Source organism: Caretta caretta, chromosome 17 (genome assembly GCF_965140235.1).
Source record: "Caretta caretta isolate rCarCar2 chromosome 17, rCarCar1.hap1, whole genome shotgun sequence".
NCBI lineage: Eukaryota > Metazoa > Chordata > Testudines > Cheloniidae > Caretta > Caretta caretta.
In genome coordinates, this window is record NC_134222.1 from 20,254,036 (window position 1) to 20,281,457 (window position 27,422).

General features: G+C 47.6%; 2 protein-coding genes and 1 long non-coding RNA gene across 10 annotated transcripts in view; 1 reads left to right on the plus strand and 2 right to left on the minus strand.

Moving 5' to 3' along the window:
* Positions 1 to 1,121: 1,121 nt before the first annotated feature.
* RHBDD2 (rhomboid domain containing 2) lies at positions 1,122 to 10,286 on the minus strand. Its single transcript, XM_048824498.2, has 4 exons — positions 10,096 to 10,286; positions 8,125 to 8,526; positions 7,527 to 7,677; positions 1,122 to 5,109 (listed from the first exon to the last, which is right to left on the minus strand). Exons 1-4 carry the CDS (start codon positions 10,280 to 10,282, stop codon positions 4,734 to 4,736), a joined length of 1,116 nt encoding a protein of 371 aa, XP_048680455.2. The 5' UTR covers positions 10,283 to 10,286; the 3' UTR covers positions 1,122 to 4,733.
* Positions 10,287 to 11,794: 1,508 nt separating this feature from the next.
* Positions 11,795 to 21,788, minus strand: LOC125624134 (uncharacterized). 5 transcript variants are annotated; one of them, XR_007353212.2, is made up of 6 exons: positions 21,591 to 21,788; positions 19,821 to 20,264; positions 19,168 to 19,704; positions 16,515 to 16,610; positions 16,160 to 16,195; positions 11,795 to 13,309 (listed from the first exon to the last, which is right to left on the minus strand). It is a non-coding gene; the product is annotated as an uncharacterized LOC125624134 (long non-coding RNA). The 5 variants fall into 5 exon arrangements; XR_007353211.2 differs by having other exon boundaries at positions 21,070 to 21,788; XR_012665332.1 differs by having other exon boundaries at positions 20,657 to 21,788.
* Positions 21,789 to 21,799: 11 nt separating this feature from the next.
* The window catches only part of TAF15 (TATA-box binding protein associated factor 15), a 34,194-nt gene continuing 28,571 nt past the window's right edge, over positions 21,800 to 27,422 (plus strand). For all 4 annotated transcript variants that reach the window (XM_048824497.2, XM_075120753.1, XM_075120754.1 and 1 more), the window contains exons 1-2: positions 21,800 to 21,956; positions 26,791 to 26,830. In XM_048824497.2, the coding sequence (XP_048680454.1) occupies positions 21,947 to 21,956; positions 26,791 to 26,830 (50 nt within the window). In that variant the 5' untranslated portion in view covers positions 21,800 to 21,946. The remainder of the gene's footprint in view (positions 21,957 to 26,790; positions 26,831 to 27,422) is intronic.

Consider the following 27,422-nt stretch of genomic DNA (forward strand, 5'->3'; position numbering starts at 1 on the left):
AAATTCATTGCTGATGGAACTCCTCTGAAGCCAGGGGAGCTTCACCAGTAACGAGCTAGGCTCATGATGTACCAAAAGTCAACGGATTCCAACTGGCCCTGAACAGCGTTGTTTATGTCTCTAATTCAGCCTGTAATGCATGTATTGTGTCTATACTGCTGCAGCCAGTGGTCTAGGCATGCCCCGAGCTTACCATTTGCATGTTTTCTGGTGAAGATTCCCTGGGGCAACATTTTACTGCCTGATGATAAAAATGAGGCCAGAAAAATCTGTAAGCGGAATGGTACCAATGTGAAATTCAGCTTCCTTGGGTAACATGCTGCCAGCAGCATTCACATTTACACTGCTGGGTAATGGAGCAGCAGAGGGTATGCAGCACCCGCTTCAACACGACTACAGTCAAAGAAAAATCGATAAAAGCCACTAAGGAAGAACTGAGGAGAGAGAATGGGGAATAAAACTAATGCACTGAACATCAATAAAGGTTAGGGGAGCAGGGAAAAGGAGATGCTTCTGATTTCATTAAGGAGCAGATCAGTGGGTTTAGATGTCTGGCTCGCCTTTGGGTGAAGTAAGAGTGTAAACAACCCAGAGGAAATCACTGGACACAGGAATCAATACTTTAAAATACTGTGTACGCCTGTATAAAAACATTTTGCCTTGCTGGAGCAGCTTCCTAGCCCAGATCTCAAAAGGCTTTAGTGCATTTAGCCACACACCATGTAGGTGGATAGATATCACTTTACAATCGGGGAAACAGAGGGCCAAAGCAGACAAGCTAATAATAGTTTCAGCTAATGAGGAGAGCCCCCGGAATGCTTATACTTCCTACATCGAGTGTTCCATGAAGCTGAAGCATTGCCCATCATGCAACTTCTGTGCATCCTCACATTCCTTCCCACTTGGATCCTGCATCAATTTCCCAAGGTTCCCTGGTGATGCACACCGCACAGGCCCACTCTAAGTATTCTGGTAGAGAGTCACTGTGACTGACTAGTTCTGGCTGTTCACTGATTTAATAAATTGATGGGTTTGATAGCTAGCAAGGGGGCACGGGATTGCATGTGGCTTCAGTCATCAGCCCAGGCTGTGAGCAGAATGAGGAGCAAGGGGAGGAGAAATGCATGAGGGTAAGGCCTTTATTTTTCCAGTGTGTTTGAATCCAAGCATATGCATTAAGAAAACAATGGCCCAACTCATCCCCTCCCCATCCTCCTCTTGTTGGATGGAAACGGTGCAGCAATGGACAGAGATCAGCACTTGGATAAAAGCGAGGTGTCTGTAACTTACTCCAGGTAGGATAACGGTCGCATGGAGGCAGAAGTGATTTCTTCTCCCTCCCTTGAGATGGTTAGTATTACTGTGATTGACAAGCTGAAGGTCTTACCAGGTTCTCCAGTGACAGCAGTAGCCAACATATTTATTTCATCTGGCAAGGAGGGTGTGAACCTTCCTCTCCAGTACAGACCTCGCTTGTACAACTAATCAGCCTTTCACCACTAGCTCGAATGATAGTAACGCACTGTAAAGTGAGCTCCACTTGAAGACTACTTGACATTCCAGCTAATGAAGAAAGCAGCTGCCCACCGGTGGTTCTCATACAAAGCACACAACTCCTGTCTCCAGGGTCTGCACTGGTGGCTTCCAGTTAGTTTCCAGGTGCAATTGAGGGGGCTGACTTTGACCAACAAAGCCCGGCATGATTTATGCACTCAGAAGATGCTTCAGTCTTCATGCTTGATCCTGGGAAGTGAGCTCAGCTGGGCTGCTCTCCAAGTCTGAACAGCTGGAGGGTCCTTGGCTGCAGCACACGTCCCCCGTCCGTCCAACAAAGGCCTGGCTTCTTGACCAGCTTGGTGCAAGGGCTTGATTTACCCTGGCTTTTCACCCAACAGGGAGGGCAGAGTAAGGGAAGTCCCTTTTAGCTGAATTTTTGCAAGCTCGTTATACCTTGGGGATGTCCTTCATTGCTCTCACCGCGATGGACATGGGAGCAACTTTTAGAAGTCAATATTTTAGTGGCTATGCCTTTCCACGAGCATATACCATTAGATGACGTCTGCCAGACCCCGCGTTCAGCAATGATGAGAAGAGTTAACGTTCCCTATTGCCTCTGCAGTACCAGCTTTCACCCGTGGGTGTCTCTCTTCACCAGCTAACAAAACTAGCATGCTGTAGCTAGCCAGCCTTCACCGGGACAGCGGTGGGGCTCCACCAGTGATGAATGTGATCTCCAGACACTATAGAAGACACACTCCGGTTTTTGGTTTTGGCCAGGAAATCAGATGAGGCTACTAAGTTGTTTGCTTTTCAAATTAAACTAAAAGGTTACATTTTACATGGAAAAGTATATAAAGCAGCCAGTACCAATGCTCATCTCTAGGCTACAGCATTTGGAAATATTTCTGGTAGAGCCTATTGGTTTGTAGGCAAAAGGCCTCACACTTGTCAGTGACCAATGGTATGGTAAAAATATAGGCATGTGTTTGACTAACAGTGGTCACTCACCCCTTGATTTTATCCCTATTGCTAGTGTTTCTTCCAGGCTGTTAAAGAAAATCAGAACAAAAACTCTAGAAAAGCATCTCATCTGTCATTAAATACAGTCACAGTAGAAATGTTTCCAGCTCCTAGGGAAGAGGTACGCCATCGCATAAGTCATCTGTTGAAATGTGGTGGCACACAGTGAATTGTAGTGTTCGCGAACGAGATGGTAACAGCAGCCACCTCCAGCAGGAACACACACAGGTTCTGTGACCAGCCACATCTTCTTCAGAGAGCTCCGCCCAGGGACCTCCATCTTCACATGCAACACCCCTGGCTATTCCAACCCTGGCCCGCAAGGTCCTAATTTTGTACCTCAATCTTCTCTCAATGTCTCTGTCTTCTTAAGGTGGTTGCCAGTCAGCTATGATACGAACATCAACAGTGGTAGTGGAGCATCAGCGCAGAGGTACCTTGCCCTTTCAGACACTGACAGGGGACGAAAATGTAGGAGTAGGCGATGGATAAATATTGATGTTAGCGCCTAACCCAGCCCTTCTCGCCTGACCCAAGAATCCAGATGCGGAACAGAACAGAAACCATCATATTCTCCCTGATACACAATTTTCTTTTACTTTGGTGCCTATAGTAATGTTAGGCACTGAATTATGAGGATAGAAAAGGTGTTGAATGAAGTGAAAACTAAGTACTTCAACACACCATAAAATAAGCAAATTTCACCTCCCTCTAAGAGCCAGAAGTTATCCTCATTTTAGAGATGGGGAAGCAAACACTGATGAATGGACTTTCCATCCAGGGTAATACAGTGAGAAGTGACAGAGCTGGGACTAGAACACAGATCTTTTCATAGAATCATAGAATATCAGGGTTGGAAGGGACCTCAGAAGGTCATCTAGTCTAACCCCCTGCTCAAAGCAGAACCAATCCCTAATTTTTGCCCCGGATCCCTAACTGGCCCCCTCAAGGATTGAATTCACAACCCTGGGTTTAGCAGGCCAATGCTCAAACCACTGAGCTATCCCTCCCCCCTGCTCTTTTGAGTCCCAGTACGCTGATCTAACTAGCGGACACCGCCCACAACCCCCTGCTTATGTTAGTTGTCTCCGATACTAATTTTGGCACCAAAGAGAATTCTAAAAGCTCATCAAATGCTGCATAGAAGGGTAACAGCTAAATTCCATTTGATTCAGTCCAGTCCATTTTAAAGGCCCTTCTCAAGCCTGGGACTTTATTAATTAATATACAGTAGCTTAAGTCTACCCTCATACTCCCCAGGAATATCCTAAATCCCTTAAATAAGATTCACCCACCCCTTTTGCAAATATCTAGGACAGCCTCATGAATCAAAGCTGGCATTGTGGCCAGCATGCAAAGTTACTGTGGGTGCCTGCCATAGAGACTATGTGACAGCAACATGATTGGGGAAGGCAGCCCGTGTGGCTGATGCTAATTAGAGACTCTAGCAGATGGAACCGCTGCTATTCTGAGTGGCAGAAAATGCCACCGCATAATTCACTCCACCGTCCCCCGAATCTCAGCTCAGATTCCAAGGCCAGAAAGGACCATTGTGATCATCTTATCTGTCCTCCTCTGTAACACAGGGCACAGAACTTCCAAGGCATAACTATAAAAAACAGATCTCTCTCTTCCCCATCTCCATTTAAACAGTGCTGTTAAATTAAATCGGTGTCAGGTCACCGGAAACCCAGCATGTGGGTCCTGGCTATACTGCAACTGTAAATGAGTCAGGGACCTACCTTAGTCCCTGTAGTCAGGTTAACACCCAACTAGTCCAGTGTTTTGACCATTAGTGCCCATCTACACTACAGTATAATTGAGTCAAGGGACAAGTATGTTGTAACCAGGACTGTGGCTGTAGCATAGAGAGATGAGGCTGTAGCCACAATGTGTAGTGAGGAATCCACATGAGAATGAGGGACAGACAGGTAGTGGTCACTGCCTTCAGCCAAGATTAAAAAATATATCAAAATTCAAAAGGAATATAAATAAAAGAAAAAACCTGAGCATTGGAAAAAATGTCTATAAGCAGACTCTGCAGTGGGACAGAAAACTCAGGGGATGCCGTTGACTGTCTGATTTGACCCTGCACCCTCAGTTAAAATCAAATGAATCCTTTTGAAGCAGTCTCCTTTCTCAGCAGCACTCCACTGAAAGCTGTTCACACAAGGGCCTGCGAGGGGAGGAGGGTCCTGCTCCTCTTTGGATGATCAGTGTATTTGGACTCCTGAAAGTTCAGCTGGCATTTTCGCTGCAGGGGAACCCGATGCATACTGAAACTGGGCCTCCAAGTTCTCCATCCCCATGGGTATCCGAGAATCAGGCAGACATGCACCGTGGGGGGAATGGGGATCAGCTGGTTGGCAGCCATGTCCAGGTGAGGCACCGAAGTGGCCCTGCACATAGAATTTCCCAAAGGCAGGGTTGGTTGGGTAAGGGGGGGGACCCTGGATGTGCCCTGGTGTGCAGTTGGGCCAGGGTCCTAGGCTCTGGGCACTGGGGTGCTGCAACTGAGCCACAGGAAGGGCTGGAGGTGAAGAGCAATAGTAGCTCTGGGTGGGGTATGAGCCTGGCACTGGATTAATCCTGAAAAGGGGAAAGAAAAATTACAGTGTGCTCACATCTGGCATTTCCAAATATCTACAAGCGCCCGTCGGGCAGACTCCTCTCCGACTCCACTACTCAGAACCGTCATTACAGTCAATCCCCATCACAACAGGCTGAGCTCAGCTGCCACTTCTTTGCAATTAAATAAAAGCAGGGTGGTCAGCCACCCACTAGAGACATTTCCATACCCCTCAGTGGAGAAAATACACGGCCATAGTCTTGTGGAACAAGCACGCATGGAACTCCAGGCAAGGTAAGAATTCTGTATGCATCTCCTGTGCCTCCATTTAAGGTGTGTGTCTTTTAACCATTCACTTGCTGAGTGCTATTTAGCAACATGTCATGAAGGCTTTAGGAGAAGAGAAAAATAGGTAGTTCTGAGCTGCAAGGGCAGTTATTAGTAAAATGAATAATTCGGGAGTGAGGGGATTCAGAAACGGCAACTGCTAACAGGTGGTGTGACTCAGCAGGATGAATCAGACCAGGGGATGCTCTGCCCAACAGGTAATAAAGGAATGATCCTTCTGGGTATTTGGCAGTTGTGGTCTTTGTGACTCCCCATTCTCCAGGGTGAGTACTGATCAACCCGGGAGAATGAGGAGTCACAAAGACCACAACTGCCAAATACCCAGAAGGATTGTTCCTTTAATGACCTCGATATCAGTTCTTGCATTCATGGGCCACAAAACATTATGCAAAAGCATACAACGCTGTAGAAATCTATTCTGTCTGGTTGTGAACTTTATATTTGATCTTGAATCTTAGCAGACAGGTGGAACAACAGATAGCAAAAAACCTAACAGTTGCTTTGTTTTTTTACAGTGGGATAAACTTAAGTTGCAGAAATAAGAATAGGATTTGTGTTTGGTAAATAAAGTTACATTCAAGCATAGCTCAGTTAATCTGGAAAGTCCTAGAAACACCTTCCCCCACAGACATTTATTGATAGCTAACGTTTGTATAACATCTTGCATCCAAAGGAGTCTGTATTTCATCTCGCCCAAGACACGGAGCCTTCAGAAGCACAGCACTGGCTTTCATCAACAAAGACATCATTATTGTAATAGTACAGTAGCTTCATGGCTCCAGTAGAAGTCCTGGCCCCATTGAGCTAGGCACAGTACAAAAGCACAGCACAAGACAGTCCCTGCCCCAAAGAGCTTAAAGGCACTGGGTCAGTATAACCCCCCGAGGTACAAACTTCCTCCAGCTCCCCAGCTTTCCTTGGGCTCGTCTATATGGAGAGGTAGTGCATGATAAGCTGGGGTGTAATCTACAGTGCTGTAACCCACCATGCGCTATCTATCCACATGGACCCTGCTACCAGGCACTAGAATCACAGAATATCAGGGTTGGAAGGGACCTCAGGACGTCATCTAGTCGAACCCCCTGCTCAAAGCAGGACCAATCCCCAATTTTTGCCCCAGATCCCTAAATGGCCCCCTCAAGGATTGAACTCACAACCCTGGGTTTAGCAGGCCAATGCTCAAACCATGGAGCTCTCCCCCCGCCCCACAAAGTTCCATCCTGCTGTAGATCAAAGCCCACTATGGAACTTTTAGCACATGGCAGGTGCACAGCAGGCTACAGCACTGTAGATCTACACCCTAGCCTCCCACCTATCAACTTTTCATATACACAAGCCCTTTGTCTCCCTTGAAAGCATTGTCATGGCATGTTCCAGTTTAGCGAAGGAGATCTAGTGACACTGCCCGAGGTATTATTGTTACAGGCATGTTTTTATACCTCAGATGTCCCCCTTTGGTCATAAGAGAACAGCTGTAATCATGGGGAAATACTTCTCTGTTAGAGAACTCACTACAGTTATTCAGATACATAGAAGTGTAACCCTACTAAAAAAATCCTCCTCTGTTCACTGAGATTGGAATGTTGGTAGTAAAGGTGCTTTAGAATGGGATAAATTTCTAAATGTATCAGAAGACAAGTGAGCACTCACAGCTACAGGACATAACGGGACTTGGAAGGCCCTGAACTCTATTTCTGCAGAGAAATCTTCCCTCTACACTGGAAATGTGCTCTGTAATGAAGACAACGACAAATTAATAACGGATACCGTGTTCTTATATCAAGCCTTTCATCAGAGGACTCTCAAAGCGCTGTATAAGTCCAGTATCCCAACATTCCTATGAGGTAAAGTGAGGCTCAGTGATTTGCCAAAGGTCACCAGTGAACAAAAGCCATATGTCCTGTGTAAAGTTTTAATCATTAGATCCCAGTCCCTCCTCTAACACGGGAGACAATACTGTGGAAATCATGATATAGCTTTGCAAGGTCATTTCACACCAGCACTTGTTGTCAGACCACACTCCCTACACATCGCAGCTGCAGCCTTTCTTTGGGATTATCGGGAGTGTTATTGGAGTTCATGTACTTACTTCCGACTCTGGGAGACTCTTCTCTCTGCTAAAGACCCTGGAATATACTTCAGCCCTGGTATTCTCTTCAGCAGGCTGAAAGGGAACTTCTGATCCAGCCTAGATACCACCGACTCTGGGAGATCCAAACAGAAGCAGTAGCCAAGACCATCTGAGTTTAGCAGCGTGTTAAGGAAGACTGTGGAAGGTGCAAAATGGAATTAACTTTCTACATACAACCACTCTAAATACACCACCTTTTTACCACCAAATCAAGGCTTCTCTCAAGGCGGAATGTCTGGAAAAAATTTCCCCTCAGTTTTCAGACCCAATGAGCACCATGACTCTCCTGAACGCATTCCTTACGTACACAAAAGCCTCACTGACTGCAATGGAAGTGAGGGGTGTAAAATAAATGCAGGATCAGGCCCCTCTGAGCAACAATAAACCTAAGAGTCACTAAGCAGTCTACAGAAAGCCATGAACCCGCACAACAAAAAGTCAGCGAGCCTAAGCAATCAGAATTTAGCATTTTTTCCTACTCCTTCCCCAGCACAAGTCAGGCTCCACACATGCTCTTTTCACTGGTTAAACAGGTTATCACACCTGAAAAGGATACAGACTTTCCCAACTATGAGGCCACATATGTTACTCAGGAGTGAGGAGTGGGGAATAAACCATGCCACGCAGAGCATTAACCAGGGCACCAGCACCATAGGAACATTAACCCCAAAGAGTGGTGCCCTTCTCATGCGTGAACGTGTGGTGGACACTGCCAACATGGCAAAAGCAACTGGTGTAAATCCTTTGGCATCTTCCACCTCTGACACCCCAGAGACGACAGCCTCAAATAAGAGATACAACAGGGCCGAAGAAATGGCAAAGGCAAAGGTGACGAAGCAATGCTTCACTGTGCCTACGTTCTTCTCAAAGCTGCCAGCAAAGTACCAGATGATAACGCCACTGCATACCAGGGATATCAGATCTTCATAGACAAAGATATAGGTCACCAGTCTGTGAACTGAGCAGACAGTCCTTTTAGAGAGGTACAGACAGCAGTGAGTTTGCTTTAGGCCATTTACTATGTTAAGTTTGATCAGAAGAGGAGAAAATAAAATAGGAAACCACAGGACTTTTTTGTTTGTTTTTTAATTCTATCAGGCTGGAGAAGAATCTTCCACAGAATGGGGTGGAAAACAAATAGCTTGGGGCATTTAAATCTAGCCTGGACAATGCGCCAACTGCAGTTAGGATTAGTGCTGTGCTAGCCCCGGGGACATTTTCTTTCTGCTCCTTGGCCCAGCACCAGCATTTGGGAAAGTGTAATAGTTTGGAAATATCTCAATTGGTCTTGCCAAAAAGTTTTTAGGCCTGTCAGAATAAGAGGTGCACCAGACCTTAAAATTACATCAATCTAATTGTGGTCTTATTTCTTTCACTTAAACTGTAACACATTAGTAGCTGATATTTCTTCTTTGGACCGTCAGAAGGATGCTGACAGGTTTGTAAGATATCATACCTTAGAAGTGCCACAGGACCCTCAGACTATCAGTTCTTTCTTCAGCACTGGGCTGCAACTGAACATAGTAAATCACAGACCTCAGACCCATACAATTTTCAATCTGTGGGCAGGATTTGGTGCCCCAACAAGTCCTCCTCCCACTCTAACTTCTGAGATTCTTATAATATGTAAAATGAAAGAGAATACTGTCTGATACAACTGGTTAGGACCAAAGAGAAGGTAAGAAGAGTACTTTACAGATGAAGTTAACCAGAGCAGAAACACAAAAATCATTCAGTACTGGAGGGTGGACAACATGGGGATTAAGGGCATGAACAAAAGGGTATATGGGGAAAGTGAAGAATGGAAGGGCAGATTCTTTAAGCTCCTGAGATCTTAACCTCACCCCCCTACCAGAACATTCTGAAACTCAGGAACTCTCCCTTCACCCCACATCACACAATTACCAGCTTCTAAGGTGTTAACATTGCAACCTAGAAGGACAGGTCCCCAAATGAGGAGAGTTCTCCACTGAGGCTATGGTGTTCCAGCGTGAGAAAGGACCTCGGGGAGAGGTGTATGACAGAGAAGTGGGTACCGAAACTTTGTAGGGCAGGAAATATCAATAGTATTATGCAACTGTCCAGCAGCTTTGGGTGGACAGATCCATCTCTTGGCGATGAGGAGGCCCTTTGAAGAAGGGGGGGGTGCAGAGGGGCATGCCTGGAAAGGTACCCCAGGGCTGGTGGATTTCTACAGCTGGTGAGAAGGGAGATGGACCCCAGGATGCAGAAGGAGATTCCCAGCAGACAGGACGCGGAGGGGGGGGGAGTGTCCCATGGCGGCAGGTGCACTGGAGGAAGGGTCTCCTGGGGCATGATCCCGAGGTAGGGGGGCCCCAAGCCAGGAGAGAGGCCCGCAGGGGGCAAGGGGGCCCCAGGATGCGGGGGGGGCATGGGAGGGGAGGATGCACGAGGGGTGGGGAGTCCTGGGCGACCGGTGGCCGATGGGGGGGGACCAGCTCCCGAGCGGCCCGTACAGGGGGGTCCCGGGCGGACCCCATGGAGGCGGGAGGTCTCCTGGCCTCACCTTCCCCATCGCGCACCGGCCCGGGCCGCAGCGAGCCAGCGGAGGGGGGAGGCGGCTCGATGGCCCCAGCCCAGCGCAGCAGGCCGGGCCCGGACACCAGCAGGGACAGCAGCCCGGTGAGGAAGGCGGCGGTGGGGAAGCACGGCCAGGCCCCCGCCCAGCGGCTCTTCCCCGGCCCGGCCAGCATCCTCCCCTTCCCCCTTTCTTGGGGCCAGCATCCGGCCGCGGCCCGGCTTCTTCCGGGTTCGGGCCCCCTTCCGCCGCCGCCGCTTCCGCTTCCGGGGGAGGCGGGCGGGGTCGTGCGGTTGCCGTAGCAACGGGGCGCAAGGCCCGCCCCAGGCCTCGCCCGCTCCCGCAGCGCCCTGGGCAGGGAGCCGCGGCCCCGCCGGGAGCAGCGCGGGGCCCTGGCCCCGGCACAGGCCTCTCGCTCCGGCCTGGGGTGCCAGTGACGTCTCCCCCCCCCCCGGCCTGCGCCACGCCCAGGCGGGTCAAAGCCAGGCCCCAGGCGCTGGAGGCGGGGTGAGGGTCCCGGGGGGACCCCCAGAGCCACCCTGCGGGGCGTTGGGCCGCCGGCGGAGACTCGGGCGCCACCCCGTCGGTCCCGTCTTGGCCCCGCTCCCAGGGCGCCTGGCAGGGAGTCAGTGCAGGGGGGAGCCTGGTGTTGGCTTTTACTGGACAAGAGCGAAAGCACATTTCCTGGGCCGGAGCAAGCCAAGGGTTTCCCTTAGCAAGAGACTGGGTAGAAACGGCCTCGCCGGCCTCCCCTGGGCGCCGCTCTTCGTCCTCCCCAACCCCCCTCTCGCGGCTGTTCCCCCTCTGGGCTCGCCTCTTCCTCACCCGTCCCCCACCCCTAAATCTGGACCCTCCTCTCTACCTTAGGTGGCCCCCCAGAACTGTCGAGTCCCAGCTCAGTGGTTTGAGCATTGGCCTGCTAAACCCAGGGTTGTGAGTTCAATCCTTAAGGGAGCCATTTAGGGATCTGGGGCAAAAATTGGGGATTGGTCCTGCTTTGAGCGGGGGGGGGGGTTGGACTAGATGACCTTCTGAAGTCCCTTCCAACCCTGATATTGGGAGGGATAGCTCAGTGGTTTGAGCATTGGCCTGCTAAACCCAGGGTTGTGAGTTCAATCCTTGAGGGGGCCATTTAGGGATCTGGGGCAAAAACTTGTGGATTGGTCCTGCTTTAAGCAGGGGGTTGGACTAGATGACCTCCTGAGGTCCCTTCCAACCCTGATATTCTATGATTCTATGTGGCAGACCTTGGAAACCCCGAACAGTCCTTCGACCGTTCAGCCTCACCACGCCCCCACGAGACAAGCTGGTGCCATTATCCCTCTTGTACAGAGGGGGAACTGGGACACAAAGAGACTAAGGGCTGGAAATGTGAAGGTCTTCGGCTACCTAAAGAAATAAAAAGGCGTTGCTGAGAGAGGGGAGTGGGGGAGTATGGTGGGGGAGGAGGGTGTTGAGGATGGGAACTGAGAAGGTTATAGGGTCTTGTTGGGGACACTGGGCATGGCGACTAGGTAATTCGAGGGGGTGGAAGGCCACGAGTGTCGATGAAGCCCCCTCACACTTGGCCCAAGTATCCTTGTCCCCCCCCCCCCCCGCCTCCGCCTCGAGGCACTCGCAGCAGTTATGCTGAGGATCTGCAACAATATGTTGCAGAGTCAGACTGCCTGAAACTAAACAGGGCAGATATGGAAGAACAATGCTGAATAAAGCAGCTTTATGTATAGTTTAACAAACGATACAAAAAACAAGGGAACTAGCTGGTAACTGGATTGGCTGGCTATGTGGATACTTAGGGCTGCTTGCCATTGAATAAGTATGCTGAAGAAAGCATGTATAAAAACCTGTGTAACTTCTTGCTCTGGGTACAGGATTTGAGATTGTAATCTTCCTGTACCTTTTTGAAGCTTCAAATAAACTTTTCTGCTTCTCCACCCCGTTGTGATTATTGGGTGAAGCACACCGGGTAGCGAACCTCCCCCCTCCCCCCACCACTGTTGCTCGCCTCTGGCACTGGGTGCCAGCAACATTCTGATCCCAAACCCAGCAAAGTCAATGGCTTTTCTATAGGGAAGTGAAGGGAGCTTGAAAATCATCACTCCTGTTGGGCCTTATGGGCCTAGGCGCTTTTGAGAATCACACCAGGTGCCTATCTGCATCTGCAGGCACCTACATACCTTTACAAATCTGGCCCTAAATGACTTGCCCAGGGTCACACAGGAAGTCTACGGCAGAGCGGGAATTGCCACCGGGTCTCCCAGGCTAACATGCTAACCACTGGACCATCCTCCATGTCTTCCTTACTAATTCCCATTCAAGATCCCTCTGCTTCTCTCTCTCACTATGGGGCTGATCTAAAGTCCATTGACTTCACTGAGTTTGGGATCAGACCCTATAACCATCTCGCTTCCCATCCTCAACAATCCTCTTCCCCCACTCTAATCCCCCCACTCCCCTCTTTCAGGCACTCCCCTTCATTTTCCTAGTGTTAGAACAATGCTCTGGAAACGTAAAGGGCTATAAGACTGCTAAGCATCATTATTATTCCTTCCTCCATCTCTCTGCTGCTCTCCCACCACCAGACCCATCAGAGAGCAGTGTCCCCTTGTTGCTGAGGCCTCCAGCATTTCAAATCACTCACAAAAAAATACGTTTAGGCGACAGTATAAATGGTGTGATTTGCAGCACAAGAGGCTGCTGCACCCCGAAGCATTAGGAATAAGCCCCTTCCCCCACTTCCTGACTCCTACCAGTTCAGTGTCCCTGCAAAATGCACTGGGCGATCGTTCTGGTCACAAGAGATGACTATATATTTCCAGGCGCTCTTTTCCGCCATGTACTCGCAGTCATTAGGGTATTCCCCAGAGAGTCTGCAATTAGTGACCCTGAATTTATGAATACTTTTTTTATACTCCTGGCCCTTTATGACATGCACTTTCCCCATGGTGCATGTGGCATCGATAACCTCCTCGCGAGCATGAATGAATGTGTTGAGTTTTTTACAGCCATCTCTAGTCATTGCGATCCGCTTGTTTCTCATTTCACTGTTACATCTGTTGTGGTCTATGGTGTCCAGTAGGGTCAAATGTTTCCGTCTGAAGGCCAGGGGGTTCTGAGCGCGAGAGATGCTGATGACAGACATAGCAATGAATAACAGACATATCAGAGACATTCCCTTCAAAGCCATGTTGCTTAGCTGGACCTAGGTTAAAAACAAAGACACAAAGGGATGGAGACCCAAGGAAGGACTCCATAGATTTATAGATTTTAAGGCCAGACGAGGCTGTCTTTCATCTAGTCTGACCTCCTGCATTGCAGAGGCCATACAATTTCACCCAGTGATTTTTGCATCAAACATTTAACTTGTCGTTAAACTAAGAGCTTATCTTTTGGAAATCTGATCTTGATGTAAAGATCTTAAGTGATACAGAATCTACCACATCCTTTGATAACTTGCCCCAAAGGTTAATTACCCTCCGTTAAAAATGTCCACCTTTGACTTCCCACTAGCCTTAAAATGTCTCGCTGCTGCTACACCAGTGCAGCTTCACTGGCAACAGCAGGGGCAGTAGACAAGGCCGTGGCAGCCACAGGCAAGTTGACCATGGCGTTATCGAGTACTGCTGTCGGCAAAGTTCGATGATAGAGTGGCAAAATCCCCAGCACCTTGTTCACACTCAGGCTCCCATCCACCACTGCTACCTGAAATAGTAGGAAATTCCTTGGATAAAAAGCCGAGTATTGACCTAGCTGCAGAATATTATTTGCTGAGCACCTGTGCTTGGTGTTGTACATAGGAGACAGTCTATGCTCCACGTGGCTTACAGTCTGAGACTGGCATTGCTAATACAGTATTGCTGGCCATGTCAGTGCCTAAATAGAGAGACATAATACAGAGCAAAAACAGCAATGGAGGCCGGGGATTCCTAACTCATGGGGACTAGTATCTGTTAGATATTTTTCTGGCTATGTCTTTCTAAGCAGCTCAGCTTTCCAAACTGCTACAACCAGACATAACTAGAACGTCTCATAGGGGGGTTATCCATAACTCTACTGTTTTTATGTCCCCATAGTTTTTTTTTTCTGCTGTATGACAACTTTGTTTTGCAACTGCAAATGTTTGTATAATAAACGTGTATTTAAAGGCTCTCTGCCTGATGTCTAAAGGTGTACACGTCAGATTGCTTCCTGCAGGTGTATTATATCATCATCATCATTGCAAATCTCAAAGGGACACTGAGTGCTGGCAAATCGAGCACCACCCAGATTGATCTCTGGCAAGGTGCTCTGATTGCATATTCAGTTTGTTTATGTCCATCACTGGCAATCTTCTCCCACCACCAGGGCTGGGCTAAGTGTTAATTGCAGAACTGCCTGTGTCCTAAGCAGGGGAGCATTTATTAGTAGGGCTTCTGATTTTCAGACTTAACCGATAAACACCCCCATGCTAGATATACTGTATATGAAATCAGTGTTTATCCAATAAACACCAGAAATGGTTACTCAATGTGTGTTGACTTCACTCCTTTCCCCATGCAGTTTGTTTATACAGGTGAAGTCTCCGCTCCCTGGCTTGTATCTAATGGCTTGTCTACACATGGCAGTAATGTGGACTACAGGGGTGTGATTTCCAAAGTGCACTGACATGTTGTGTATTAATTGGTCCATTTAGACTCTGCTGGTGCATACTAAAGGTTCCCTAGTGTACTTTAACCTTGTGCTATTTGAAACAGTACTACGCATATATCCAAAAAGGAAGCCCTTAACTAAAATGCAGCCACCTCCAGCCTGAAGCATGGTAGCTCCTTCACAGTGCAGAACAACTCTATACAATGTACACAAGTCAAACTGCAGGGAGCAATTTAGGCCTCCATCCTGCAAAGGCTTAGGTCTGTCCTTAGCTGTTATGCACTCTGATGTGTTCCATCAACATCAGTGAGATTATTCACAGCATACAAAGTTAAGCACATGCATTTATCTTTGGAGCCTTAGGTTGGCAGTTTGGGATTATCTGAGCTGGAACTTGGCCATGGACACCCCTGTTCTTGTGACAAGTGAAACAGGATCTATGAAACGAGCACATATCCAGGACCTCTGTGTTGTATGAAAGTTAAAAGGATAATTGCTCTCACATTTAAATGGAATTTAGCTGAAAGAAATACAGTATATAACTTCCCAGGATACAATGTTTAGCAGGAAAAGGTAGAAATGGTTTGAACTATTTTAGACTTTTAGAGCCTGGCGGGAGATGAGCGGAGCATGGGGAACAGATTTTCAGAAGTTTCAAATTACTTTCTTCTTCTTCGTCTTCTTCTTCTTCAAAATTAGCTTTAAAATAAAGCAATTTTAGCTTTGGCACCAAGGGGCCAGACAGCATCAATGACTCAGGCCTCCTGAGTCTGTTCTATTTGCTAGAAGCACCTGGGGTTGTTTAAAGGGCAAAGACATGTAACTGACTGTGCGCCTGTATCCGAATTAGAATTCTTTTGCCCCGGTAACAGTGCAGGATTCTCTGACGGGTGCAGGGATTCTGAGTGGTGCTGGAGAGAGCTGTCTGAGAACTCCATAAGCTGCTGATTTTGATCTCTATCATCCTGCTGCTGGCTGCCGAGTGCTGTTTAAAATCTGGTCCTTACTTAGGTGCCTAAATGGGAGTTGAGCAGTTTGGAAAATCTGGCCCAATCCCAAGAGCATGTCACATGGAGAACTTCCAACGGACATGGACAATTCTTTGGGTAGAGTGCTTTGGTCCCAGCTTTACATAGTAAGGCTGGGAGCACAGAAGAAAATGCAGTTCACTGAGGGGAGAGAAAGTTGTCCAGACAGAGAGACAACACAAACCTCACTTTAATTAAATATTCTAGTCACTGCTTGTTCTACAGAAATGCTTTCACTTCCTTCTGGGCTGCAGCCATAGGATCTGCCTCCTGCTATGCCTCGAAGGAAAGAAACAACCCAACTTATTTACCAGTCTCCTCAATCAGATCTGCTGCAATCAGAAAACTCTTTTCTTTCTCCATTTAAAAAACAGGCAGAAACTCAAGTTACTTACAAGTTACGTTGTTCTTCTCCAGCTGTTGAGGGTGATCTGAAATAACAAACACATTAAGGTTTAAAAGAAAATTGTACAAACGGCTTATTTTTCCTCCAACTCATTATTTTTGAACTTGCTTTTATTTTGCTCTAGTCTTACATAGTCTTAAACTAAATCTTTGAAGTATTTTGAAGAGATCTAATCCTTAAGTTAATATATTCATAGTGATTTAAAAGAAATCAGAAACTCTTATTCCCAGTGGAGTGGGGTTTGCACTCTGAATCAATATTGTCCTAACCTTTAATTTATTAAAGATACAGATTGGGTACAGACTAAACTTCTTTGCTCAGTTTTTCCTTTAAAGTTCTCTTACCAGCTTTGAAATGGGACTTGAAATGGATTGACAGGCTTTTGTCTGTAGCGTCACACAAGCTTCTGCATCCTCTGCTGAAATGCTGTTTTGTAACTTCTGTGAGCAAAGTGAGTCAGTTAATTGGCACAGATACTCCTGTGCCCTCCGCTACAGAAGTATACTAAAAGGACTATATTTTCTCTTTCTCCAGCCGTGGAAGAACGCTACTCTTCCAAAGCTTTCATGAATCAGATCCTTGGTCCTTTTTATAGTTCACCCATTTAAAGTGCACTTTGGGAGGGACAGGAAGGGAATATAAAGTTAAATCTACTGTTAGAGGGATTTCCCTCAACCCTCCAACTTCCCTGGTTCTTGTCACGCAGACAGCAAGCAGCAAAAGACCAGAAGTCCAAAGTGCAGACAATGAGATCTTTATTGGGGTTAGTTTCCAAGCAAGCATGTTCTGAAGCCCTTCACACCAGTTGGGCTTATGTCTATATGCTGATAGAGTCTGTTCCCCAGTGTCGCCCTTCCCAGCTCTAATACTGCAGAGCATTTACCCCGCCCATATCCCCCTTCCCAGCTCTGACGCCACAGAGCCTTGCCTGTGTCCCTGTTCCCATTCCTGTTCCCCCGCCCCCTTAGCAAACATGATTCCAATTTCCCTTCCCTCCCACTTCCTGTTTGACCCCAGTTTATATAGTAATATTCTCAGCTATAACTTAACCAATCATTTTACTGAAATCTATCTAACCAATCCTAACATATTGTAACATAATTCTCTAACCAATTATATCCCACTACCCTAATTAACTTACACCTAGCGAAATTAATTATACATTAGACAGAAATAATTAGAGAACCAGACAGATTAACAATAGAAAAATGGGGGCCATAAAGATAAAATATACAGAAATGAGGGTTTCACAACCACAACCATTGATAAGTGATTTCTTGCCAGACATAGGGTGACCAGATAGCAACTGTGAAAAAACAGGACAGGGGGTGGGGGTAATAGGTGCCCATATAAGAAAAAGTCCCCAAAAAACTGGACTGTCCCTTTAAAAACGGGACATCTGGTCACCCTAGCCAGACAGGATGCTATCAAACGAAGTTTTCTTTAACCATCTTTATCTGGTGGTGATGGGCACTATCAGGACAGGATTGTATTCCTAAGAGCCCAATACCACCTTATTTCAATGTGACTGGTTTGGGATGTAACCGTGCCCCTGCTGCTTAGCCAAAGGCCTTAGCCTAAGAACAAGGCCCCAGACTCTCCTAGTGAGAGAAGGCCCTTACACAGGCAGACTGCGATTTTGATTCTTTGTTTTATAGCGCTGTAACTAGCTAAGTGATAAAAATACACCTAAGTTCTTAAAGTATAGGCCTTTACAGGCAGGCCTGAATATCTGTATTCTAACATCTACAAAGATCAATCTAGGACCAAGAATCCAGATCCAATTTATAATATACAAATAGAGCAATGGCCACATTTTGACCCAGCCTTAATTGGACTTTCATTTCTTTGCCCACAAGTTTGCAAGTGCAAACTACTCAAAGAGAAGTTATCAATGGTTCGCTGTCAAACTGGGGGGATGTATCTAATGGGGTCATGCAGGGATCTGTCCTGAGGCCGGTACTATTCAATATTTTCATTAATGACTTGGATAATGGAGTGGAGGGTATGCTTATAAAATTTGCAGGTGACACCAAGCTGGGAGGGGTTGCAAGCACTTTGGAGGACAGTGTTAGAATTCAAACCAACCTTGACAAATTGGAGAATTGGTCTGAAATAAAGAAGATGCAATTCAATAAAGATAAACGCAAAATACTGTACGTTGCGGGGAAAAAGCGAATGCACAACTACAAAATGGGGAATAACTGGCTAGACTTAGTACTGCTGAAAAGGACCTGGGGCTGGATCACAAATGGAACAAGAGTCAACAGTGTGATGCAGTTGTGAAAAAGGCTAATATCATTCCCGGGTGTATTAATAGGAGTGTCATTTAAGACCTGGGAAGTAACTGTCCCACTCTACTCAACACTGATGTGGCCTCAGCTGGAGGACTGTATCCACTTCTGGATGTCGCTTTAAGAAAAGGTGTGAACAAATTGGAGAGTCCAGAGGAGAACAACAAAAATGAAAAAAAGGTTTTGAAAACCTGACCTATGAGGAATGGCTTTAAAAACTGGCCATGTTTAGTTTTGAGAAAAGAAGACTGGGGGGACCTAAAAACAGTCTGCAAATACATTAGGGGCATGTTAAGAGGACGGTGATCAATTATTCTCCATGTCCACTGGAGGTCGGAGAAGAGGTAATGGGTTTAATCTGCAGCAAGGGAGATTTAGGTTAGATTTGGTGTGGGGGGAGAGGGTTGGAAATTAACCATAAGGGTAGCTAGGCTCTGGAAGAGGCTTCCTATGGGGGGTGTGGAATCCGAGTTATTGGAGGATTCTAAGAACAGGTTGGACAAACACCTGTCAAGGATGGTCTAGGATCCTGCCCCAGTGCAAAGGGCTGAACTAGATGAGCTCTCAAGGCCCCTTCCAGCCCTGCATTGCTGTGATTCTAAACATCACTAGCTGAGGCTCCTGGGCAGTCCCAGGGGGAGCCTGGAGGTCCCAAAGGCCTGGATTGCCACAGGATGGTGCTACACTCCATGCACGCCCATACCTGCAGGTTAGTGCAGTCAGCTTCCCCAGGATAGAGTCTTAGGCCTGGTCTACACCACAAAGCTGGGTCGACATTTGCTGCGTTAAGTCGAGTTAATAATGTATGTGTCTACACTTCCGAGTCGCTTCCGCCGACCTACAGGGCTTGTAGAGTTGACTTCTGTACTCCACCTCTGCGTGAGGCGTAGCGCTTCAGTTGACATCCATACATTGACATGGGGATAGTGTAGACACTGTGCTGTGTAATTCGAATCAAGTGGCCTCCAGGAGGTGTCCCACAGTGCTCCACTGTGACCACTCTGGAGACCACTTTCAACTCCACTGCACTTCAGCCAGGTACACAGGAAACAGCCGACCCCCTGTTAACGCCCCGGGAACTTTTGAACTTTCATGTCCTGTTTGATCAGTGTGGAGAGCTCAACAGCACAGCTGACCATGGATGCTCAAGGCCACAAACATCTCCAGCATGGAGCACCCAGGAGGTGGTGGATCTTATTGCTGCGTGGGGAGAAGAGTCTATGCAGGCAGAGTTCCGATCCTGCAGAAAAAACACAAACATTTATGCCAAAATCGCGCAGGGCATGGGGGAGAAGGGCTACACCAGGGACACACAGCAGTGCCACGTGACAATAAAGAAGCTTTCGGCAAGCGTACCAGAAGACTGAACAGTTGCTCCGGTTCTGAGCCACAGATATGTCGCTTCTATGAGGAGCTGCATGCGATTCTAGGTGGCGACCCCACCACTATGCTCCGTGTATACCTCCCAGGGGCCCCAGACAACCTCGGGCAACAAGGAGGAGGACATTGTTGGTGAGGAACAGGAGGAGGAGGAGGAGAATGCATGTCAGGCAAGCAGAGGATCCATTTTCCCCAACATCCAAGAACTTTTTTTTAATTCTGGAGCCCATCCCCTCACAGGAGCAATTGTCGGCGGAGTGTGATGCCGGGGATACATGCTCTCATTTTTATTAACTCTTCTGGCATCATTGCGGCGCGCAGCTTTGCAGCATAAGGACCAGATCTGTCCCAAGACGCTTGCAGCATCTGCTCCCTTTCCACATCTGTTACCCTCAGGAGAGTGATACTGCATACGGTCACCTAGGGGAAATGAGGGGAGGTTTTAAATGCTAGTCCTTAAACCGCAATCAATTCAATAAGTAATCCACCCGTTTGCTGAATTGTGGGTCACACAACCACACTTTCCTGAGCGTGCCCTGGTCGTGGTTGGAAGGGATCACCCCATATTGCAGCCAGCATTTTAAAAAACCCGGGGCGACACTTCCTGTTCGTCTCCCTTCAATCCCAACCAGGTGCTGCTTCTGTAACAATCAAACTGTTTGCGGGGCTTTACGCCGGTGCCTGTCCTCAAGCACCATCCCGGTTTCTATGGGAAAGGGGGCTGTGCTGAGGTTGGAACCATTGATCCCAAGGATGTCTTAACAAAAGCCGCTGCACAGGATCTCCCGTCCCTGCCTCGTGGCCTCACTTACCATGGTTGCAGCAACAAACTGACTCTTGCAGTAGCCAGGGGTTCTGCTTACGTTGTGGCTTGCAGGGAAATGCACTGAGCAGGGGCAGTGGGTATCATAGGCAAGGGGAGGCTGTGCCGCCCCAAACAGCCTACCGTGGCCCCGCCCCCAGGCCAGCATGCCTCCTGCGGGGACTCGGGGCTGTTGGTGCTGGGCCGCGTTGCCTGCCTGGTGCTCCGGGGCTGGCCACCCGAGCACCAGGCCTGGGGGCCACCCGGAGCCCCGGGGCTGGTGGCGCAGTGACCGTGGTGCCTGGCCACCTGAGCCCCAGGGCTGGGGACCACCTAGGGCTGGGGGGGGCGCGGCGAGGGGGATCAGGGATGGGGCAGGGGTGTGGGAGGGGCTCAGGGGTGCTGGCTCTGGGCGGCGCTTACCTCAAGCAGCTCCCAGAAGCAGCGGCATGTCCCTCCTCCGGTTCCCACGGGGAGGTGTGGCGAGGCGGCCGTGCGCGCTGCCCCCGCAGCTCCCACTGGCTGCAGTTCCCGGCCAATGGGAGCTGCAGAACTGGGACGTATAGGAGCTGGAGGGGGGACATGCCATTGCTTCCAGGAGCTGCACGGAACCAGGGCAGGCAGGGAGCCTGCCTTAGCCCCGCTGCGCCACCAACCAGACTTTCAACGGTCAGCGGTGCCGATCAGCAGGACTGGCCAGGGTCTCTTTTGGACCGGGCGTTTCGGTCAAAAACCAGACACCTGGCAACCCTAGACGTAGGAAACAAGGGGTGCGAAAAAGGCTTGGTTTGTTTGCCGTTTATTTCAGGGAGGGAGGGAGGGCGGTGGGTGCATCCTGGCAGGCTAATGCCATGTTCCATTTCCACCTGTGCAAACGTTTTGGTCTCATGGGGCATTGCAAGCCCAACCCAACCTGGCACTTGGCTCCAGGCACTGTGGGCTACCTAGGGAGGATGCACTCTGCCGACGCAACGAGCATAATGGGGACGTGCAAAATCGACTTGCTTCCATCGGAGGCTCGATGTCGACTTAACTAAAATCGACCTAATGCTGTAGTGTGGAGTGGTAGAATCCGCGCCCCCCTCCTTTGCACAGTGGTAGAGTTCCACCAACCCTCGCCCCCTCCGAACGGCAACTACTTGGTACGTTCCCCCCCGTGCAGCCGGGTGGTAGGCGCTGCGCTCGCGGATTGGCAGCGCGGGCCCGCAGTCGGCGCGAGGGTTGTTCGGGGCGCGTGGGGCCGGCGCGGCGCTCGGGCCTCGGCCTCCTTCCCTCTCGCGCCCCGGCAGCGGCGGCCGGGATGGCTTCCGGTAAGCGCCTCGCTCCGCGGGGGCGGGCCTGGCCGCCGCCATGTTGGACTCGCCGCTTCCCCGGGGCCTTATCTTCCCCTCTGGGAAGCCTTGGGGCAGCCCCGCCCCTCCGTGGGGGCCGCCTCGCCCCTGGGGGCAGCGTTGGGGGCAGCCCCCCTGCGTCCTCCCCGTTGGGGCAGCCCTACCCCCCTGCGTCGGGGAGGGGGGTTTGCCTCTCCCCTGGCGGGAGCCCCGCCCCCACCCCCCTCCGCCTACTCCCCTGGGGGCAGCCCCGCCCCCACCCCCCTGCGTCCTCCCCTTTGGGGGCAGCCCTACCCCCCTGCGTCGGGGAGGGGGGGTTGCCTCTCTTCTCTCTAGGGAGTGTGGACATGGGGCGGCTCCCTGACTCATGGGGGCTCCTGTCTCCCATTCAGTGGGTGGGTGCCCCCGCGGTGGTCAGCAGGGGCCCCCTTATGTGCCCTCGCTGGGCTAGGGCCCTGGGCACCCTTTGGGGGGTGATAGCGCAGCCCTGGAAGGCGAATGTCCCCGTCAGTGGCCGTGAGGGTGTCCCTGGGGGTTGTGTGGTTCCTGGCACCCACTGGAACAGGGTGGAAATGGCTCCTGCTTCTAGCTCTGACTGCGGCTGGGTGACCCTGGCATCTCGCTTTCCGAAGGTCTGCGGGCCTGCAGCCACCACATAGCCCAAGGGTCTGTTGCCTTTTCCTCGCCCCCAGCAGAAAGTTGAGAGAGGGGCCTTTACACCCTACATGGCGTGATATACAAAGAGCACCTGCCTCCACGTGGTGAGGCTCTTCGTAGATGGGGTGGGGAGTAGAGGCTGTGCTGTCACAGCATTAACTGGCCCATAGTCTCCATGGGGCTTCCTTGAGAACACACCAGTCCCTTCGCATCTGTCAGCGCGCAAATGTCTTTGACTTCTGGTACTGATCTCTTGGGAAAGTGTCCTGTCGTCACAGGATCCATGGTACCTAGAATGGATTGTAGATGGAGGGTTGTGGGGGTGGGGAGACAATGTGAAAATAACATTGCTGTTTCTGCTTGTTTATAAAAACCAACCCTATTTTAAGCTCTGCAGCAATAGCAGCTGAGGGAGAAGATAGAAGTCCTGTGGCTGCAGGTGCTTCCGAGGGTCAGCCTTACTTTGTCAGGGTTGAGCTGTTACAGTGCTGTCTCAGGCTGTGACATTTTGGATGACAGAATGGCTAAGAAAGGCATGAGATGTTCAGTGTCTTGTGGAAAGGCACAGAGGACAGTCTTTCACCATAAAGAAAAGATTTCAAAAGCGGCCTAAAAATTGAGAATGAGATTGGTCTCAGGAGATTTGGCAGCAAAATTGTAGAAGTTTTCTTCTCATACCCCAAAAGGTTTAGCAGCTTGGAATTTGAGAATAGGCTTTTCCATTTTTTCCTCACTGCGTTACTCAAACTCACGATTCTTCATATAAAAAGATAAAATTTAGAGGCAGAGATGTCTCATGCTAATAATTCAAGTAACTTGAATTCAAGAAAAACTGCTGAGGAAGCTGCTTTATTGATAGGCACTGCCTGTGTCCCAGCCAAAGCCCCTGGGGACTTCTTACAGGTTTTTTAAAAATAGCATATACAGTAACTCCCAAAATAACCATCTAAACTCTCCAAAAATACTCAAAAATATTAGTACCTATTAAGTCTATCAAAATAAACCACATATGAAATTTGTAGACTAATCAGTTAAGTTTATGGAGGATAGGTCCATCAGTGGTTATTAGCCCAGACAGTCAGGGACACAATCCTGTGCTCCAGGTGTCCCTAAAACCTCTGACTGCCAGAAGCTGCGACTGGATCACAGGAGATGGACCATTCAAACTTTCTCTGTTCTGTTCATTCCCTCTGAAGCCTCTGACACCAGCCACTATCAGAGAGAGGGTACGGGGCTAGATGGACCATTGGTCTGACCCAGTATATCTATTTCTATTTGTGTTCAGTGTAAAAAAGGACACTCAAAACATTAGAAAAAGTATACAAAAATACTTTTTTTTAAAAAAATGTATTCTCTTATCTTACATACTCCTTGTCCAGTTACCCTCAGTCTTTTTGGAAAAGTCCCACTTTTGCAGAAGCTCACAAGTGGAAAAATTAGGAGGATAAAAGACAAGTTAATAACTTAAAGCTGGCTACGTTCTTAACTGATATGGTACTCTTTGGTTCAGTGCTTCAGTTCATTTTGAAACTGATAGCTCATGAAAGCTGTTAGACATTCAGGTTAAAAATGTATTAAAAATACCCTTACCTGTTTAATAGTAACCTCTATTAAATGATTAAAACTAAAAAATTTTAAAATTGAATTAATCTTCACCTTTATGGTGATTGTTTCCCTTTTGCATTTGTCAGCTTGGACAAGAAAAGAAACATGCGAATTTCACTCTGTTTTAGGTCACAGTTTCAGAGAGGTAGTCATGTTAGTCTGTATCAGCAAAAACAACAAGGAGTCCTTGTGGCACCTTAGAGACTAACAAATTTATTTGGGCATAAGCTTTCATGGGCTATAACCCACTTCATCAGATGCATGGAGTGGAAAATACAGTAGGCAGGTATAAATATGCAGCATGTGAAAAGATGGGAGTTGCCTTACCAAGTGGGGGGGTCAGTGCTAATGAGGCCAATTCAGTTAGGGTGGATGTGGCCCATTCACAACAGTTGACAAGGAGGTGTGAGTATCAACAGAGGGAAAAGTATTTTTTGTAGTGACCCAGCCACTCCCAGTCTTTATTCAGGCCTAATTCGATGGTGTCAAAACTTGACAAAGTTAATAGTGGACTGTGAAAGTAGGCCTGGCTGTGTAGGGCGATATAAATAGTTGTTGGTTTTTTTTTAATATACACAGAAACCATAGTTATGTTCTAATTTTTCATCTCTGGAGACTTAAATTTGGGTTGGATTACAGGTGAATTGAGGAAGTACTTAAAAAAAGTAATTACACAAATTATTAGAATTTTGGTTGTGACTGGTAGTGTAGTTTCTAAAGGGACCAAAGTTGGCATGGCAATGGGTAAGTGACTACTGGAACATATGTAGATGACTTGTAAAGTTCAGTCTCTAACTCCGTGGTGGGCAGCCTGTGGGCTGCATGCGGCCCATCAAGGTAATCTGATTGCGGGTGGCAAGACATTTTGCTGACGTTGACCACGCGCAGGCACAGCCCACCGCAGCTCCCGATGACCGTGGTTCTCCATTGACCACCACTGCTCTAACAGATACCATTTCACCAGGTCTATGAAGAGTTTTTGACATTTACACATTGTAAATGATATCAGCCATTAAAATGTAAAAAGCCAAGGAAATCCACCTTTATCCATAATGACAGGTTTCAGAGTAACAGCCGTGGTAGTCTGTTTTCGCAAAAAGAAAAGGAGTACTTGTGGCACCTTAGAGACTAACCAATTTATTTGAGCATGAGCTTTCGAAAGCTCAAAGTGTGAATTCAGAATTCACACTTCAGAATATTAAATCCCTGATACCTAGGCAATGGGCATGCTCACCCTAATGTTGCTCTCTGATAGCTTTTAAAGTCTAGATTCGTAGACCTGATGTGGTAATAGTATATTCTGGGGAGCTTCAGGTGCAGATTTTGCTGCTCAGGATCCTTACTAAGATGTCTTACAAAGTACAGGTTTAACTTGATCTTAATTACCGTGGTTCTGAGATTTTTTTTTCCCTCAAAAGCCACATTCTTTTAATGTACTTTTGTTGTCTGAATCTGTTTGCCTGCTATCAGAAAGATTCCATCATTTGTAAGTAGTGTAGTAAAGTCTTGACCTTTGTTCGGACAACTTGCATCCTTTGTAAATGAACAACCAAAACTGGGGTTTCTGTCTGGCTTGTGCTGGTGATTATAATTTTTCTGCCACTGCCAAAAGGCAGGGAAATGTCATGGGGGAAGGTGCGGGGGTCTTTCTTTCCACTAATGCTCCCCCAAATTCCACGTTATCCTCTGCTCCTTTGCCAAGAAAAGCTCTCTAACCTAACCCATTGTCTTAAAATGGACATCAGATAAAACTGACAGATTTGGCTATGTCTGTTTACTTTATTTTAAGATGTTTATGATGTACTCTTAATTGATAATGGTATTTCATTCTCTAGCCATCAGAGGGTGCCTGTTCATTAGTCATGCGATCCTTGAGACTTAAAGTGGTGTCATCAAAGTAAATCTATATTTCAAAACGCAAGATGAAAGTAGTTACGAGTACTGCACTTGCCTGAGTCCCGCTATTCTGTTGTTTTACAAACAGATTTTAAAAAATGGTTTTCTCTCGCCTGTTTTCTCTTGCAGACAAAAGGGGAAACGGGCTGCCTATAAAATAAAAATACTAACCTGATAAATACTGTCCAATGCACAAAATAACCCGAGAAAATATTTTTTTTCTCTGTTTCATTTACAATAATTTTAGGAGCTACTTCTGAAAGTAATAGATAAAAGATTTTCAAAGAAATGTCTTTGTTTTTAAACTTGATGTCCTTTAATGACTTCAGTTTGACACATTGCTGTTTTGGTGACTGTCCATTTTGACTACTCTAAAAACTGTGTAATAAACATATCATGCATGCATAGGTTGACTTTTTTTATGTAAAACTCATTTCTTTGAATTCATTGAAAATCTGTAAATGACTTAGAAGAAATTCTGGATTAACCATTAACTTCTGCCTTTGGTTCTTACCATCTTAACTCTATTTACGAGACTTTTTGTCAGTCTTTACCTAGGTGCTCTAGAATTGAGGTCTCATTTGGGTGAATCAGAAGCGCTCTGTGCTTCTTACTAAAATGCCTTTTTTTCTTTTTCTTTTTTTTTTTTAAATAGATTCTGGAAGTTACAGTCAATCTGGGGGCCAGCAGCAGAGGTATGTAGGACATAACATATGAAGTACTTTTGAAAGTGCGTGTGGATGATGCCATAAATATACACAAGTATTTTTTTCTTTTTGTTACTTTCTTAAGGTGTTTGTGAGGTAGTCAGAGATATGGTAAGTAGTAAGACTTTGAGCAAAATAGGTAGTCAGAAGTGTCAAGTAAGGTAAATGTTCTTCCCAAAACTAGTTGAAAGAAGTTAAAACCTACCTTTGTGCTCCCTGAAATTGATAAATTCATAGCTAAGAATGTTTAAAAGCTGATTCATAAAATAGCCACAGGTGTTTTCCATGTGACAATCTATCCCATGCATTTTAAATATACAGGGCTGCTTCACAATCACTTGTATGTGTTTTGTTATTGGACAAGTGGCTCTTAAGCTCTTTTGTTCCCAGAATGCCTCTTCTAACCAATTGTAGGGATTTGTCTCTCTGCTGCACATAGAATGTAAATACAGTAGCTGGTTTGTGTGTTATAACTCTAAAACCCCAGTTCTACAATTGGATCTACACAGGCAGACCTTTATGCCCATACATAGTTTCAGTGAATTTGCTGGGGCTCTCCCCATGGAGATCAAATAGCAGG

Coding starts and splice junctions, on each gene's coding strand:
- RHBDD2 (XM_048824498.2), bottom strand. CDS start 10,282: ATGCTGGCCGGGCCGGGGAAGAGCCGCTGGGCGGGGGCCTGGCCGTGC. Junction 7,678..8,124: donor CCTCATAGTTGGGAAAGTCT/GTATCCTTTTCA, acceptor TGCTAAACTCAG/ATGGTCTTGGCTACTGCTTC. Junction 5,110..7,526: donor AGAGTCTCCCAGAGTCGGAA/GTAAGTACATGA, acceptor TCCCCTTTTCAG/GATTAATCCAGTGCCAGGCT.